The sequence below is a fragment of the Priapulus caudatus genome, unplaced genomic scaffold (assembly GCF_000485595.1).
Source record: "Priapulus caudatus unplaced genomic scaffold, Priapulus_caudatus-5.0.1 Scaffold1596, whole genome shotgun sequence".
In the NCBI taxonomy this organism is placed as follows: Eukaryota; Metazoa; Priapulida; class Priapulimorpha; order Priapulimorphida; family Priapulidae; genus Priapulus; species Priapulus caudatus.
In genome coordinates, this window is record NW_014578657.1 from 53,610 (window position 1) to 71,352 (window position 17,743).

Sequence of the window (17,743 nt, forward strand, 5' to 3'; positions counted from 1 at the left end):
TTGTTATTGCAGGAGATGCCGTGCGGACAATGATGACGATAAGATGCATCCGCGATCGCAGAGACAACTTGCCCCCTAGTGGAAAAACCCGCGGTCAGGAAGCGACGCTGATGGAGACGGCATTGGTAGACGCATAGCCAGAATGATACGATGCGATGACGTCATGACACGTATGAGTTGTCTGTCCTGACAACAAAAGGAGATTCATCACCACAGACTCCGCACCTTCAAGAACTGTTGTGTTGGATCCAGAGGGCGAGTCACAAATTGACCCCACTGGGTGATCCTTAAACAAGTAAGCCATCTTTTATAATGGCAATAAAGATTTTACGTACATTAAAGTATACATGTATTAGTAGGCATATATTAGGCTATGCCACACGCCACATACACATTCATATATGAATGTTATTAGATAAGTATGCAAGCAGTTGGTTGGTGACATCTATTTTGGCAAGGCGCTCAACATGTCAACGTGTTTAGCAATCATTTCTCTAATGCACTGCGTTACATCATTGAGATTGTTTAGTTAGGAGGGACTTTAATTGTTTCCTGGCATTTATTCTCAATCACACGTTAATCACGTTAGCAATGCCGAGATAGGAGCATATGGGCACAGGTACTTTTGCGTCATCTAGCCAAGTTGACCTGAACTGGTTAACTCAGAATATATACCGTGCGTTCTTGTTGATCGTGTAACCAAGTAGCTGCAAACTAAATTAGAATGGTCACAGAGTCACAAAATTCGCACATTCTCAGGACTGCTCGCCCAACAATAAAGCCCATGAGTAAAGAGCAGGGGATTCGATGAGATCGCCACTTTCGGCACACTCAGTTAGCACTTGCTGAAGCGCCTGCCCACGACAAGCGCTGGCTGGGACATTTCAACTTCGCAGGCTTTGCGGACACACCGTGGTCGACGTTTGCAGCCTCGCACAAGACCGATTCGCGCGGCCCGCGCAAACCGATTCGCTGCGGCGCCGTACAAACCCGTATTCGCTGCGGCGCGTACAAAACGCTGTCATTCGCTGGCGGACGCGTACGAAACCGTATTCGCTGCTGCGCGTACAAACCGTATTCGCTGCGGCGCGTACAAACCGTATTCGCTGCGGCGCGTACAAACCGTATTCGCTGCTGCGCGTACAAACCGTATCGCACGCGCGGCCGCACATAACCGTATTCGCTGCGGGCGTCGTACAAACCGTTATTCGCCTGCGGCTGTACAAAAGCCGTTAGAATTCGCTTGCTGCGCGTAACAAACCGTATTTGCCTCGCGGCTCGCCACAAACCGTATTCGCCGCGGCGCGTACAAACCGTATTCGCCGCGGCCCGTACAAACCGTATTCGCTGCGGCGCGTACAAACCGTATTCGCTGCTGCGCGTACAAATACGCGTATTTGCCTCGCGGCATCTGCACATAACCGTATCGCCGCGGCGGCGATCAAACCGGATTCGCTCGCGGCCCGCCTACAAACCGTGATTCGCTGGCGGCGCGTTAGCAAACCGTATCGCTGCTGCGCGTAAGCAAAAACCGTAATTTGCCGCGTCCCGCACAAAAGAACCGTATTTGCCGCGGCTCGCACAAACCGTATTTGCCGCGTCCTGCCAACAAACGCGTATTGCCGGCGTCCGCGCACATAACGCTTATTGCGCGCGCTTCGCCACAAAGCCGTAATTTGCGCGTCCCGCACAAACCGTATTTGCCGCGTCCCGCACAAACCGTATTTGCCGCGGCTCGCACAAACCGTATTTGCCGCGTCCCGCACAAACCGTATTTGCCGCGTCTCCCGCACCACACCGTCATTTTGCCGCGCTCGCACAAAAACGTATTCGCCGCGGCTGCGCACAAACGCGTAATTGCTGGCGCCGCGCCCCCCCCCCCCCCCCCCTTACAAAACCGTATTTGTGCACAAACCGTATTTGCCGCGGCTCGCGTGTGAGTAAAAATCAAGCAGTTGTGCATGCATTCGCGGCGGCTAGATTGCAAGCCGGCACCTGTTACCAATGTGGGCGATGTTTAGGGTATTTTGGTTTTTTTATTTAGCGTATTTGCTGCGATGTTTAGGGTATTTAGGGTTTTTTATTTAGCGTATTTGCCGCGATGTTTAGGGTATTTTGGGTTTTTTATTTAGCGTATTTGCCGCCCGCATGTTTAGGCGTCATTAGGGTTTTTTATTATAGCGATTTGCCCGCCGGTTGGCTTAGGGTATTTAGGGTGGTTTTTAGTTTAGGCGTATTTGCCGCGGTGCTTAGGGTATTTTGGGTTTTTTATTTAGCGTATTTGCCGCGATGTTTAGGGTATTGTGGATTTTTTATTTAGCGTATTTGCCGTGGTGTTTAGGGTATTTTGGGTTTTTTATTTAGCGTATTTGCGCGATGTTTAGGGGTATTTTAGGTTTTTATTTAGCGCATTTGCCGCGATGTTTAGGGGTGCCGAAATCAGCAGACGATGAACAGCGACCCGGGCATCGCCATCGGCTATGATCGATTCGGCGGCGTCGACTTCCACGGCACGTTCTTCGTCGATTCATCGATCGACGACGACTACGTCGGCTTCATTTTCTCCTACCAGGACTCGTCCAACTTCTACTCCATCATGTGGAAAAAGGTTACTCAGGTGCGTGTAACTATCAGGCGAGGTGTGCGTGCGTGTGTGCGTGCGTGCGTAGGCGCGCGCGTGTGTGTGTGTGTGTGTGTGTTGTGTTTGTGCGTGTGCGTGTGTTTGTTTGTTTGTTTGTGTTATGTGTGTGTGTGTGTGTGTGTGTGTGTGTTCGTGCGTGCGTGTGCATGTGCGTGTGTATCTGTGCGTGCGTGTGTGTGTGTGCGTGTGCGTGAGCACTAGGCAATTACCATCTGGACTCGGAGTGCCTAGGCAAATACCATCTGGACTCGGATCGAGTGACTAGGCAATTACCATCTGGACTCGGAGTGCCTAGGCAAATACCATCTGGACTCGGATCGAGTGCCTAGGCAAATACCATCTGGACTCGGAGTGCCTAGGCAAATACCATCTGGACTCGGATCGAGTGACTAGGCAATTACCATCTGGACTCGGAGTGCCTAGGCAAATACCATCTGGACTCGGATCGAGTGACTAGGCAATTACCATCTGGACTCGGAGTGCCTAGGCAAATACCATCTGGACTCACAGTGCCTATAGGGAATTATAATTACTTTCTTGTCTTGTAGTTTTACTTACTTGTCGTCACCAGTGTCGCAGACATCTCCAACAAAGTCGCTATCACTGTCCTTCTATAAAGTGAACAAGTTCTTCCATAAAATTTCTTTTATACGTCTCCATCTTTAAAGCATATGGATCGACTACAACGACGTGCTCGGGTACAGTTACCCCCGTGGGGGAACGGTTATTTTAGAGTCACGGGATTGGACTATTTTAAATATCTGGGAACCGAAAAATACCAGATAGATTTTGTTTTCGTGATTCGGGAATGGAAGTCAATAAGAACGTGTGAAAGCTGAAATTGTGATTTTAGGGGGATGAAACTGGGAATATAGACCCCCCCCCCCCACACACACACACACTCAACCGTTCCCCGTCTCCCATGAGTAGAATCCTAATTGCTCTCTGTTAAAGTCAACCTACATTCCATGTACACCATGCCAACGACAAACCCGGTTACCTGGTCGGGATTCGCCACAAAATTACAGTTGTCACACGCATCGCCGATGCCATCCTTGTCCTGGTCTGTCTGTTCAACGTTAGGCACGTACGGGCAGTTGTCCACTTCGTTCAGTATACCTATCAGACACAGCATGATGATAAAACTGCAGGCCACACTCAACAACAAAGTGCTTTACATAGCTACTCTTAGTTGAGGCAAATTAAACTCTAAATTAATTGACAGTATTCTATTAGCCAATACCACCAACAGAAAGGTTAGACTACACCAGCTTAGATGCTAACAATTACGACATGGTTCATAAAATCTTTGACTTGTGACGTGGTGTGACTGCTGAATTAAACGTGTTGATTTCCCAATACAACAAATAACCCTAATTTTATATGTGCCTCACATTGTCTCTCATTGTAAGCTTAGTTTAGACATTTATTTTACTAATTTATAGGTAATTGGTACACGCATAATGCAATAAATGGCTACGGTGATTTTGTGATATTCTTCCTGAAAGGAGCCAGGGGTCCTGTTGTCAGAAACAAAATTAGTCCTAATATTAGTCTTAACTTTTTCTCACAGACCGTGGACAGAAACATGGTAAAGTTGCGGGTTTCTCATACGCAGAGTACAGATGTCCGGTCTAAGATAAAAAGTTAATGTTAAGACTAATTATGTTCCCAGCTTTTCGCACCATCGTTATCCATATCTTCGTCACACTCATCTCCCTTCCCATCACCATCGGTGTCCTGCTGGCTAGCATTCGGCACCAGGGGGCAGTTGTCGCACACGTCACCTCGTTTGTCAGGCTCGAATTCGGAATCTTCCTGACCCGCGTTTGGTACATGGGGGCAGTTATCCTGGAACACATAATTGCCCGCATTAAGTGTTTGCAAGACGTACGAACCATTTTAACTTGTCAATCGGTATCTAATTGCACGTTTTTGTATTCCATCTACCAAAGACCCTCTCAACAGGGGTAGCATTCCTCACACAAATTGTCATTATTTGTTGATAATATCATGTCATTATTAATATAACCTTAGAACGACTGTCTGATGGTTTTCTATTTTAATGCATTGTTAGCTATCATAATATTCATTTTATTACAATCGCTAAACTCTCATAAATTGTATAATGTGTTTTTATAAGGGTGGGAAGGTACAAAATTCGCAAGATAATTAATATTTTGTGAAAAAATTCTCTCAGTTCAGGTAGACTTTGTTCCACATGGTGTACCTAAACCCTTCCCGGCTGGTTTATGACGCGGAGTTATTCGTTTTCATTATTCGTATCCGTGTATGGCTGTTCTCGTTCCAACTTCCTGGAGCAATACACTTTTGCGTAACTTAATTAACACTCAAAGCGCAAACCTGCAATGTGCAGGCTAAAACGGAAACACAAAGAATGCTGCACATGGCAGAGTGTACTAGTTACTATATATATAGTCTACTATATAGCATAGTTTGTAACGGGTCTGTAAACAACGACTTGGCCGTGTCTATACTCTATAGCCATAGACATAATCGCATAGACATTAACTGCATCTATATATCAATCTATCAATATATATATTTATATTGAAAGATAGATAGATAGATGGATAGATAGATAGATAGATAGATAGATAGATAGATAGATAGATAGATAGATAGATAGATAGATAGATAGATAAATAGATAGGTAGGTAGGTGGGTAGGCAGGTGGGTAGATAGATACCAATGAATTAAATTGGTGTTTTTGGAATTAAGAAATATAGGGTTCGCGCTAGGAAATTGTGTTTTACATGGAACTATAAAAATCTCGAGAAGACTCTACAGAATATCGACACATGTGACTGTATCATACTGAGCCTATTGACTATATCTACTAACTAAGCACACTATACGGCCCCTATAAAGCAGGGAACCTACTTTCCCATCACACGTGTACATTGTATGCTTATCGCTCGACGCTGATATAGTGGCACATAAATCTGCCATAGCATCGCATAGCATCACCTAGCGTGGTGAAAATAGGTCGCTGTCCTCAGTAACAGACTATATAGCCGCCAGTATACCAGTAGCCGATTATACAATGTATCAATGTTTGTCTGTAGGCCATGCACTGTCTGTGGGCGCTTTATCCGTTACATTAAACACATATTATAAAGCTGTCATAAATAAAGAAATGTGACAATGTACCATGAGCGTACCACCCCAAAACATGTAAAAACACACAAGTGTAAATCAAGTATTATCTCTCAGGGGTATACAGAAATTCTGGTAGGGGTCCAGTGAATGCCGAGCAAATTGAGGGGGATAGAGTCGGATGTTCCCCACGTTTTTTTTTCAGAAATAATGTGGCAACAAATTCTATGATGAATTCTCACACATGTAGGTGGCGCTCCTTACCGGGGTGTTAAGGATGCCATCATCGTCCATGTCTGGATCACAGGCGTCGCCCATGTCGTCGCCGTCCACATTCTCCTGACCGCTGTTGGCGATACGTGGGCAGTTGTCCTGAAACGGACACTGACGATCATAACAGGCATGCCGAAAGCCGTCATGGGTAGCTGCATGGGAGCAACAAATTAATACACATACGACGTAGACACTTGATGGGGCGTTGGATAAATATAGAGTAATGAGTGAGATTGGGGAATAGTATTGAGAAACTGCACGTGAGATAGCTGGATGTGTGGAAAATTTAGATTTGATGGGTGTTTGTTTGATCGTCAGAATTACTTCTCTGGAGAGTTGCAACTGCTTGGTTTTCTCCTGCTCAGATAGCCGATTACAATCGTGTTGCGATTACTACGTGCAATTAGGTTTTTCTATGTTATTAAAACGCAGACGTGTCCAGGTGTTTCTAACGCGTATATAACTGCAGTTCCATGCGTTTTTTGCCACAAGAAAGCGTCATAGTCCTAGGATTAGTTTCAGCGTGAAACGTGGCTCTGACGTGCGTTGGTGGAACGTACAGGTGAGGTGGCCCAGTTTGGCTCAAGGGGTCGTTGTCGTATCAGGTACTATACAGATATGTACCCGAGGTACATATATGTATACACAAAGTGTACCAGACTTGTACTACAGAAGTGTACCCTAACCCTAACACTAACTCTAACCCTAACCCTAAACATACCTCATATAAAAATATAAACATAATACTAAACAACCTAAAACTACCTCGGGTACATATCTGTAGTACCTGATACGACAACGACCCCATCTGCCCCAGTTTGGGATTGGGCATGAGATGAGAATATATGTAGAGTATCATGTGTGTCCGTGTGCACGTGGGCGTGTATATGCGTGCATGTGTGCGTGCATGCGTGCGTTCATGCGTGCGTGCGTGCGTGCGTGCGTGCGTGCGTGGCTGTGCGTGTGCGTATGCATGTGCGTGTGGTTCATGCATGTGTGGCTAAAATGATATAATGGGAAACATGCAGCTGAGATAAATGAGAGAGACATCGCGATAAAGTGTCACCTTTCTACATTTCCGTTCCTCGCATGGCTGTTCCTCGTCCGGGTATCCATCCAGATCTGTGTCGAGGCCACATTTCACTCCATTTCCAGCATACCCGACCTTGCACTGCACAGCCACACAAGCATGTGAACTTGACAATCGTATACACTCTCTGAAGACTTAGATTGGCTCAGTATATGACTAGACAGTATGCTTATTTTTTGCTTATTTCACATTACATATTTCATTATTTCATTTCACTAGATAATTTCAACATTCAAACACGTGTGCACACTGGCATTTCGTCAAGGAGTTTCGACATAGCCGTACCTCGCACGTGTACTGGCTGGTCCCAACCACCACCTGATAGCAGCGTGCATTCATCCCACACACGGTCACGCTGTCTGGACATGTCACTAGCTCTGTCTGGTGGCAGCCGTACGTCTGGTTACCAGAGTACCCATCCACGCAGTCTCCACAACGGTACGAGCCCTGCCGAAATAGAAAACCCACATGATAGGATGAAAGTGTGGAAAAAACATTCAAGAAAAACTTCGAAACACTACACCTATACATATGGCATTAACTACTGAATGAACTAGTATAGGCTAAGTTAATATAACAAATTATGGTACGAAAGTAAGGTGCTATATGCAGTAGTATATGTAGGCTGTTTTTATTGCACTAACCTCAGTGTTGATGCACGCTGAGCTTGGAACACACCCAACGCCCTCTTGTGACATTCCCTCACATTCATTGATGTCAAGACATTTCTGTAAGTAATCTATACATAAGTACATGCCAGTACAGTTAAACTCACAATGTATCGCTCCATGCAACTAGTGACAAGTGAGACGTCTTTCAGAAATGGCGTGGGGACAAATTAAATTAAATATTAAATTAGTTTGGTAGTGACATTAATTAATTTTTCAGTGGTGAGTGAGCTAATGACGCAAAACTTGGGTGATTTGGTGTAACAGACGCTCTGGTTCTGTTTAAATTTGTCGATTATTCGTTACACCAAACTGTAACGATAACAGATGTTCACAAATCCTGATCAAAATCAACCCCATGCATGCAGTGCACCACAAATAATTATGCACACATTTATCTACATTTGGCTCTCAGTTAGATAAAGGATAATATTGTAACTGTTAATTATGATAGATTGCAACGTTTTACTGCATACACAGTTGGACTATGACAAAGAGAGGGCGCCATAACTCCTTGGAACGACGGTTGACAACAGGCAATTAATTTCATGGATAAATATTCTAGCAAAGCTGAGCCCACCTGGCGATTAAGCCTTGCTGCCTGGATACCAACTCCGCGCACGGTGTTGCCCTGGTAACCAGGAGGGCAAGGACTGCAGTGGAATCCAGGTACAGTGTTGATGCACTGAGAAAGCTGATCACAGGGGCGACCATAGCGACACTGGAACAGGACACAAGCAACAATGTATTCGAGGATTCAAGGAAGCATTCAAACAGGCAAATTCTTCTATATGCCGAACTGTTTTATTCATTTTTTCTCTGTCTCTGTCTCCTCCCCTCGTTTTCTCTCTCTCGTTCTCTCGGTCTGTCTCTGTCCCCCCTCCCCCTCTCCGTCTCCGTCTCCGTCTCCGTCTCTCTCTCTCACCATCCGCTTCGGCTCTCTGCCTCACCAATCATCGTCTCTCTCTCTCTCTCGCTACACCTCTCTCTCTCTCTCTCTGCTATCACTCTTCGCCTTCAAAATCTGGGCAGGCATGTCCAGAATCTGTTTTATCACGGGAACTCGCAGCATGACAGTACTCACTGCCCGAAGGATCAGCCCCACCCCCCCGCCCGACTCACACTAACCCTCGTCTAGGTCTCGTACAGACTGCTCCGTCGCCGGCTAACCACTTTCGACGACATTGACCGCATTTGGAACCCTGCCTCCGCGCACCTCAGAGCTAGCCAACTCCCGCTAAAGCGTGGAGACCTTAGGATTGCAGGGCGAGATGCGAGCACACATGCAAGACCTAGCATGTGCCAGTGGTGCACTCATCTCACCCCGTCATAGCTGGCGCTGGGCCTGGGCATGGACCGCACTGATAACTCATCTACCAATGGTGTCGTGAAGCATCTCAGCCTAGCTCAAAACAAAGAATTAATGCCTACTCGTTTCATGAGTGTGAGTAGGTGAGTGAGTAGGATACTCTCGGTTTTTTCAATCATTTCTGGTTGTGCGCAACAATATTTATGTGCTGTACGATAATGATGTGAACTGTCGAATATGTTTTAATTTGTCCTATGCAAATTACAAATGTTCCGTTTACTCCTGACAGGAAATACTGCTTTCAAACTTCCATCAAACAGCAGAAAGTTTCCCGACGTTACTATTAAAAACTTCTAGAGCTCAAGTATCCATCACGAGTTCATATTAGAGACATTTCTATTATGGACTCTTGATACTTACCCAGCTCATTCTACTATGTTACATATAATTATGACAACATATGACGAAACGGAATAATTATGTTAGCGAATATTGATGAATAGTTGTTGTCATGTAGTACCTTCGTAGCTTATGGTGAGGACTGGCAAGCCATGTCGGCCGGATCAACTGCTGCAACAATGTCTGCCATCACACCAGTATATTCCTCACAGGACAATGGGACAGGCAGCGGTATTCATGCGTCTCTCCTGACACTCTACCCCAGAGAACATGGTAGGTCGCAAGTGAGTTCTTGCAGTTAAGCACCATCCCAACCATGCCATCAGGGCATGGCGCCACACTGGTGGGTTTCCCCTACTGCTGACACGTTTACCCACCGGGAAAGCAGGGCTGATAATCGGTGAGACGGTGCATTGGAGCAACTGATCCATCTAGCCACTCACACATTCCTCTGGTCATGGCCGCACAGTAGAAGCTATACCCCTCACGCTGGGCACACACATCTTACTCCGCGAAGCAAGGAACTTGGCATTGTCTATGGGGACGTCCTGCATGAGGCCCAATCATACACCAATTCACCACGACACCATCCCTTCTGGGCACAGGGCCACAACTATAGGTTCCTCCTTTAACTGGCACAGTCCACGCCTACGTGAAGGCGTTCGGATCAACAGGATTTGGTCGCAGCCGCATGTGCAACAATCCGTCTCACTGTCCATTCTGTTCCGGGCAAGGTCCGCACGCAGGTCGTGCCGTCGAGCTGCACTATCTCACACTGCAACCCCCATGTAGGCAAGGATTGTGCTCGCATGTCCTTGTAAGGAAGTTGCGAGTGCAGTGAAATCCAATCTACCCGTCATCCCTGTTGGACACGGCACGCCACCATCTGACGATACGCCACTACCCTGAACAAACTCGTTATTCTGGATAACAGGGATTGGTTGGCAACGTCGGCTCATCTTTTGTGCAGTGCGTTGCCATCTCCAGTCATACGCCTACTGGGCATGACCGCAACTGGCCCAACATCGTTAATCCTGAACCTGACCTATTTAGGCACACGGCCTGGGTAACGGACTTCGGTTGGCAGCGCGTGGAGACCGTATGTCTCCTGTGAACAATGGAATCCATCTCCCTGTCCACTCCCGGTGGAGAAGCGGACCAACATCTAACAGTGTACTCTGTACTCCTGACACTGCGTATCCATGATAACAGGGATTCTGAGCACACACACAAATCTACCTCGTGCTAGTGGCTGCCACATCTCCATCATGGCCTTGTAGACAAGGACGCACAACTAACGTGGGCCCCCAAACTCTCCCACAGCGAACTTCCTGGATAACATGAATGTTCTTATTACAAGGACCTTTGTTGTATTCCAGCGAGTGCATGCCGTCCCTCCTGTCATTCCACGTGGACAATGGACCACATCTAACAGTACTCTGTATTCCTGACACTGAATCGAGCAACAGTGGAATTGGTTGGGCAAGATGTAAGCTCAATCTTTGTGCAGTGCGTTCCATCCCAGTCATGCCTATCTGGGCAATGGACACTGCAACTGCCATATCGCGAGCCTCCACCACATCTGCACGCGCGTGCTAAAGGAAGTCCGTTTGGCACCACGGTGCCTGAAATTATTCTGAGAACAATAGGAACATCCAATCTCCTGTCATCCGGTTTGGATCAGGGACCAACATCTAACACGTGTCTCTGTACTCCTGAACAGCGTATTCCCTGGGATCTATACAGGGACGTTCTGGTTGGGCAAGCGTCGCTCACATACCTACTGTTGGCAGTGCGTTCGTCATCCTCCAGTCCATTGCCTACTGGGCATGACCCGCTAACTGCCATATGCCATCCTCCACACATTGTGCACGCAACTCGGGTCAACAGGAATTCCGGTTGCAACGGTGCTGACGTATTCTGGAACACATGGAGATCCATCTCCTGTCATCCGTTGACAGGGACCACATCTAACGTTGTTCCTCGTCTTGCACTGACCATCTGTTATCCTGGATTAACAGGGGATTGGTGGCTCTGGACACAAGATGCTCGCTCTACCGTTCGTGGCAGCTGTCTGCCATCTCCAGTCATAGCCTGAGGACAGCGGTAACCCTACAACTAACTGTGGCCCCAGCCTCTCAGCTCACAGCGAACCGCTCTGATAACATGAATTCCTATACAAGACTGGTGAGTTCCGAGCAGGGAGAGGCTACTATCCAATCTCCTGTCATTCCCGTGGAAGCATGACACATCGTATAACAGTACCTCTGGTATCCTGACACTGTAAGGCACCTCGAGATAACAGAGTCTGGTAGGCACATGATGTAGCCTGGCAATCTTTAGTGCAGTGCGTTCCATCTCCAGTCATGCCTATCACTGGCGATGGACTGGCCAACTGGCATATACGCATTCCTCCCACCACCATTAAGCCAAGCGCCACATGCTAAACAGGAATCCGGGTTGGCATCGGTTGCCTGATGTATTCTTGGAACAATGGAATCCGATCTCACCTGTCCATCCGCGGTTGGACAGGGGACCCATCTAACCGTGTCGCTGCCTAGCTTTACCTCTGACACTGTATTACCTGGATAAACAGGGAATTTTGGTTGGGCAGAGAGGAGCTTCTTAATTCTTTGTGTCAGTGCGTTCCATCTCCAAGTCATGCCTACATGGGGCGACTGGACCTGCAAGCAATGGCCTATATCGCCAATCCTCCACGACAATTGCAGCCCTGGGCTAAAGGAATTGACCGGTTGGCAGCGCGTTGCCTGACGTATTCCTGGACCAATGAATCCATCGCCTGTCATTCCGTTGCGTACAGGGACCACATCTAGCTCTCCTGAACTCCTGACAACCTGTAGTGCGTGATAACATGCATGTCTTGTTGGGCAAGCATGCTCGCTGCTAGCTTCGTGCAGTGTCTGCCAAAACTACCGCAGTTACATCGAGCACTGTAGCGACAAGAGGACCAACTTTAACTCGTCGGCGCCCACTCTCCTCACAGGAGAACTCCTGTGATACAATGAATTCCTATTTACAATGAGGCTGGTTGTATCCAGAGCAGTGGAATCACGTCTCCTGTCCACTCCCGTGGAACATATGGAACACATCTAACAGTACTCTGTATTCCTGACACTGTAGCCCGGATACAGGGATTTGTTGGGCAAGATGTAGCTCAATCTTTGGGCAGTGCCGTTCATCTCCGTCATGCCTACTGGGCATGGACTGCAACTGGCCATAAATCGCCATCCCTCCACAGCCATTCCACGCCTGGGCGTAACCCGGAATTTCGTACTGGCACGGTGCCTGATTTATCTGGAACAATGGAATCCATCCTCCGAGCGCCCCGGTTGACAGGGGACCACATCTAACCGTGTCTGCTGTATTCCTGACACTGTATTCCTGATAACAGGGATTTGGTTGCAACAAGATGTATGCTCAATCTTTGAGTGCCCAGTGCTCCATATCCATCATGCCTACTCGGCATGGACGTGCAACTGCCATATGCGCAAGTCCTCCACACATTGCACGCCATGGTAACAGGAATTCGGTTTTCTTTATTTCTGCAACGATGCTGAACGATTCATGGAACAATGGATATCACCATCTCCTGTCATACCCGGTTGGACAGGGTACACTCTAACAGTGACCCTGTACTCGCGCACAGCGTAATTCCTGGAATAACAGGAGCTGTTGGACAAGACTGTCAGCGCCTTCTAGCTTCCGTGCAGTGTCTGCCATCTCCAGTCATGCCTGTAGGACAAGGACCACAACTAACTGTGCCCCCACTCTCCTCACAGCGAACTCCTGGATAACATGAATTCCTATTACAAGGAGCTGGTTGTATTCCAGAGCAGTGGAATCCATCTCCTGTCATTCCCGTGGAACATGGACCACATCTAACAGTACCTCTGTATTCCTGACACTGTAGGCCCGGATAACAGGGATTTGGTTGGCAAGATGTAGGCTCAATCTTTGTGCAGTGCGTTCCATCTCCAGTCATGCCTACTGGGCATGGACCGCAACTGGCCATATCGCCATCCTCCACACATTGCACGCCTGGGTAACAGGAATTCGGTTGGCACGGTGCCTGACGTATTCTGGAACAATGGAATCCATCTCCGGTCATTCCCGCTGGACACGCCCCGCAGAGCTGTGGACCATCGTGGTCACCACACCAGACTCCCGGGTAGCAGCGGTTCTCTCCACAGGACAGCATCCGGCATCGGACGCCATCTCCGGTCATTCCAGCTGGACACTGTCCGCAGCGCGGGCCCATCTGTGTCAGCGAGCAGGGCACGCCGGCAAAGCACGACTCATCCGTACATCCAGTGATCAAGCTAGATGGAGGTAGTGAATCTGTGGGAAGAAGGGGTGGTTAGTGAAATAGCTATCGAGAGCATTGCCGAAGTGATTCTAGTCTACACTGTTCTCTCTAATAACCTGTTCTTATTATTTATGAGCTCTTCGATCTTGATGAACCCACCAAGATAATATTGTTAATATCAATAGGAAATTATAAAATTACAACAACCTGCAGTCAAGTGAAAGGGTGATGACATGCCAAATGTTAGCCAAGTAATTCTTCAGGCATTCCAACCTCATGTTAAGTGAGATTGCTTATAATAAATGAAAATTTATGTGAATTTATGTATTTTAATTAGCATTGAGGAGCTAATTTGTTTGCAATTAAATGACAGATTTTCCTACCTGATTTGCACATTTTACAGTTTTCAAGTGTTGACTTCAAATCTTTGAGGCCATTGATCTGAAACATACTGACAACTTATGTTGTACTCTTGAACAAACTATAGATTAGATTAACGAATATACGTCTGATTAAACAAGTCTAAACGAACTAAGAGAACTCTAAAAACTAAAGAGCATTTATACAACATTGAGTAAATGCAAGTTACAAACGTAGTCAAAGCATAAAAACAGTAGAGACGGGAACTAACGCATAACATTGGCAATTATTTTGTAGCATACAACATTGTAGACCGCAAAACCTTGCTGATTGTACTGTAATGTGGCAGAGATAATATATAGACATACATATGACACATGTAGCGTAGGTAGGCTTTTTTTGAAGGGGGTCTTTTTACAAATTCAGCATGGTGTCTACATGCTCGGGTGTGCTTGTGTGGAGATACCTTTTATGTTGATGTTTGTTTTGCTTGGTACATATAATGTATTGCCTACAGATTTATATAATGTACAGTGATACAATTTGTAAAAAAAAAGAATGAGAAAGATCAATAACATTTTTGAGTCGGCTCCTTTTTGGTGGGCCGGTCGGGTGAGGGTAAACAAACAATATATTTATTATGGCCTTACCTCGTTCCTAACATCAGCCTTCAGTGAATAGATTGACGAGGTCATTTCCTTAATGGCAGCAGTTAGAGCATAGTTTAATGCAACTGAAAACAAACAGATAAATTATGGTACCGGTACAATGAATCCTTTTTGTTTATCACAGGGCTCTATAATACCTACCATCTGCAGTGATTATAGCCGCAACAATTTTGAAGAGTATAAACTCACTGTCTACTGCCTGCGCAAACCGTCATTGACTATTTGTTGATTGGGTTTGTTGGTGCCTACAACTATCTATGTGTAACTCACTAAGGTCACATGAAGCACTGATCACGTTGAATGGGTCGTCCTGTAAGGCATCTTCAATAATTTTCACAGAAGAGCATTCTTCTGATTCCAATATGGCCATAGCATCTGCATTGGGTTGAATCTCTAGCTGCTCTACGTCAGTGCCAGTGACCTACAGAAAACAAATATTGACACAATCTCACCAGGAAGTTAGGGGATGACAACGGCTAGCAATTAGGTTTGCAGAAATTAAGTGTGAGGGGTCGCACGTGTGAGGTTAGGTGTGCAAGGAAGACTGATGGCATAATATCCATCACTCACCCACGCCAGTGGCTCTGGAAAAAGCATGTGACCTGGGTTCTGTATCCACTTTTCTGCCACCAGGTGGCAGTTAATGTACAGCCGCATGATGGCGGGCGACGCCTGCATCTCTAGCAGTTCTATCATGAGATGCTCGTAGGTCTTGCTGGGTCGTATGGCATCAGAATAGACGTGAAATACCTCCGTTTTATTTACGCTGTAGAGGTGCATCGATACTAAAAGATATTACCAGAATAAATTAGAACATTTCTAACTTCTCTCTCTCTCTCTCTCTCTCTCTCTCTCTCTCTCTCTCTCTCTCTCTCTCTCGCTCTCTCTCTCTCTCTCTCTGCTATCACTCTCCCCTTCAAAATGCTGCAGGCATGCAAGAATCTGTTTATCACAACTTCGCAGCATACACGTCTACTGGCAAGGATCACCCCCCCCCCCCCCCCGATACCTTACCTCGTCTAGGTCCGTACAGACTGCTCCGTCGCCCGTAAACCCTTCGGGGCATGCACCGCATTGGAAACCCTCCTCCCTCTCAGAGCATGCAACTCCCGCAAAGCATGGATTAGGATTGCAGGGCGAGATGCCGAGCACAAGCAGCGTGCAGTGTGCACCATCACCCGTCATACCGCTGGGGCATGGACCGCACTGATAACCAGTCTCAGTGTCGTAGCATCTCACCCCTACAAAGAATTAATGCCTACTCGGTTTCATGGAGTGTGAGTAGGTGTAGTGAGTAGGAACTCTCGGTTTTTCATCATTCTGGTTGTGCAACAATATTTATTGTGCTGTACGATAATATGTATCTCAGAATATGTTTTAATTTGTCCTATGAAATTACAAATGTTCAGTTACTGCTGAACAGAAATACTGCTTTTCAAATTCCATCACAGCAGAAAGTTTCCCGACGTTACTATTATTATACTATACCATCAAGAGTTCATATTAGAGAATTTTCTATTATGGACTCTTGATACTACATGCTATTATACTATGTTACATATAATTATGAACAACATATGACGAGGAATAATTATGTTAGCAATATTGAGAATAGTTGTTGGCATCGTAGTACCTTCGTAGCATGGTGAGGACTGGCAACCATGTCGCCGGATCAACTGCTCACAATGTCTGCCATCACCAGTATATCCTCCAGGACATGGGCCACAGCGGTATTCATGCCCTCTCTCCTGACACTCTACCCCAGAGAAGCATGGGTTAGGGTCGCAAGGTGAGTTCTTGCAGTTAACACCATCCCCAACCATTCCATCAGGGCATGGCCCACACTGGTGGGTTTCCCCTCTCGCTTGACACATTACTCCGGGAAAGCAGGGGCTTGGATTACATGGGGAGGCATTGGAGCAACTGATTCCATCACCACTCATTCCTCTGGGGCATGGCCCACAGTAGAAGCTATCCCCTCTCACTTGGCACACTACTCCCGGGAAGCAAGGACTTGGATTGCATGGGGACGTCCTCATACAATATACACCATCACCAACCATCCCTTCTGGGCACAGGCCACAACTATAGGTTCCTCCTTTAACTGCACAGTCCACGCCTATGTGGCAAGGGTTCGGATCACAGGGATGGGGTCCAGCCCATGTGCAATGCAATCCGTCTCCTGTCATCTGTTCGGGGCAAGGTCCGCACCGGGTCGTGCCGCGATGCATCTCACACTGCACCCCCATGTAGCAAGGATTTGGCTCGCATGTCCTTGTAAGGAGTTGGGTGCAGTGGAATCCATCACCCGTCATCCCTGTTGGACACGGACCACATCTGACAGTACCTCTGTATTCCTGACACTGTATTCCTGGATAACAGGGATTTGGTTGGCAAGACGTCGGCTCAATTTTTGTGCAGTGCGTTCCATCTCCAGTCATGCCTACTGGGCATGGACCGCAACTGGCCAAATCGTTATCCTCCACACATTGCACGCCTGGGTAACAGGAATTCGGTTGGCACGGTGCCTGACGTATTCTGGAACAATGGAATCCATCTCCTGTCATCCCGGTTGGACAGGGACCACATCTAACCGTGTCTCTGTACTCCTGACACTGTATTCCTGGATAACAGGGATTTGGTTGGCAAGACGTCGGCTCTACCTTCGTGCAGTGGCTGCCATCTCCAGTCATGCCTGTAGGACAAGGACCACATCTAACAGTGTCTCTGTACTCCTGACACTGTATTCCTGGATAACAGGGATTTGGTTGGCAAGATGTCGGCTCTACCTTCGTGCAGTGTCTGCCATCTCCAGTCATGCCTGTAGGACAAGGACCACAACTAACTGTGCCCCCACTCTCCTCACAGCGAACTCCTGGATAACATGA

At 47.0% G+C, this 17,743-nt stretch overlaps 1 protein-coding gene across 1 annotated transcript in view; it reads right to left on the reverse strand.

Annotated features, from left to right (window-relative positions):
* Positions 1-17,553, reverse strand: part of LOC106817101 (cartilage oligomeric matrix protein-like) — a 25,020-nt gene extending 7,467 nt beyond the window's left edge. The window contains exons 1-10 of the mRNA XM_014821748.1: positions 16,489-17,553; positions 15,870-16,096; positions 8,373-8,513; positions 7,769-7,852; positions 7,410-7,571; positions 7,101-7,205; positions 6,026-6,133; positions 4,327-4,492; positions 3,642-3,760; positions 3,200-3,252 (exon numbers count right to left, since the gene is read on the reverse strand). Of these exons, the coding sequence (XP_014677234.1) occupies positions 3,200-3,252; positions 3,642-3,760; positions 4,327-4,492; positions 6,026-6,133; positions 7,101-7,205; positions 7,410-7,571; positions 7,769-7,852; positions 8,373-8,513; positions 15,870-16,096; positions 16,489-17,548 (2,225 nt within the window). The 5' untranslated portion in view covers positions 17,549-17,553. The remainder of the gene's footprint in view (positions 1-3,199; positions 3,253-3,641; positions 3,761-4,326; positions 4,493-6,025; positions 6,134-7,100; positions 7,206-7,409; positions 7,572-7,768; positions 7,853-8,372; positions 8,514-15,869; positions 16,097-16,488) is intronic.
* Between the last annotated feature and the right edge of the window lie 190 nt (positions 17,554-17,743).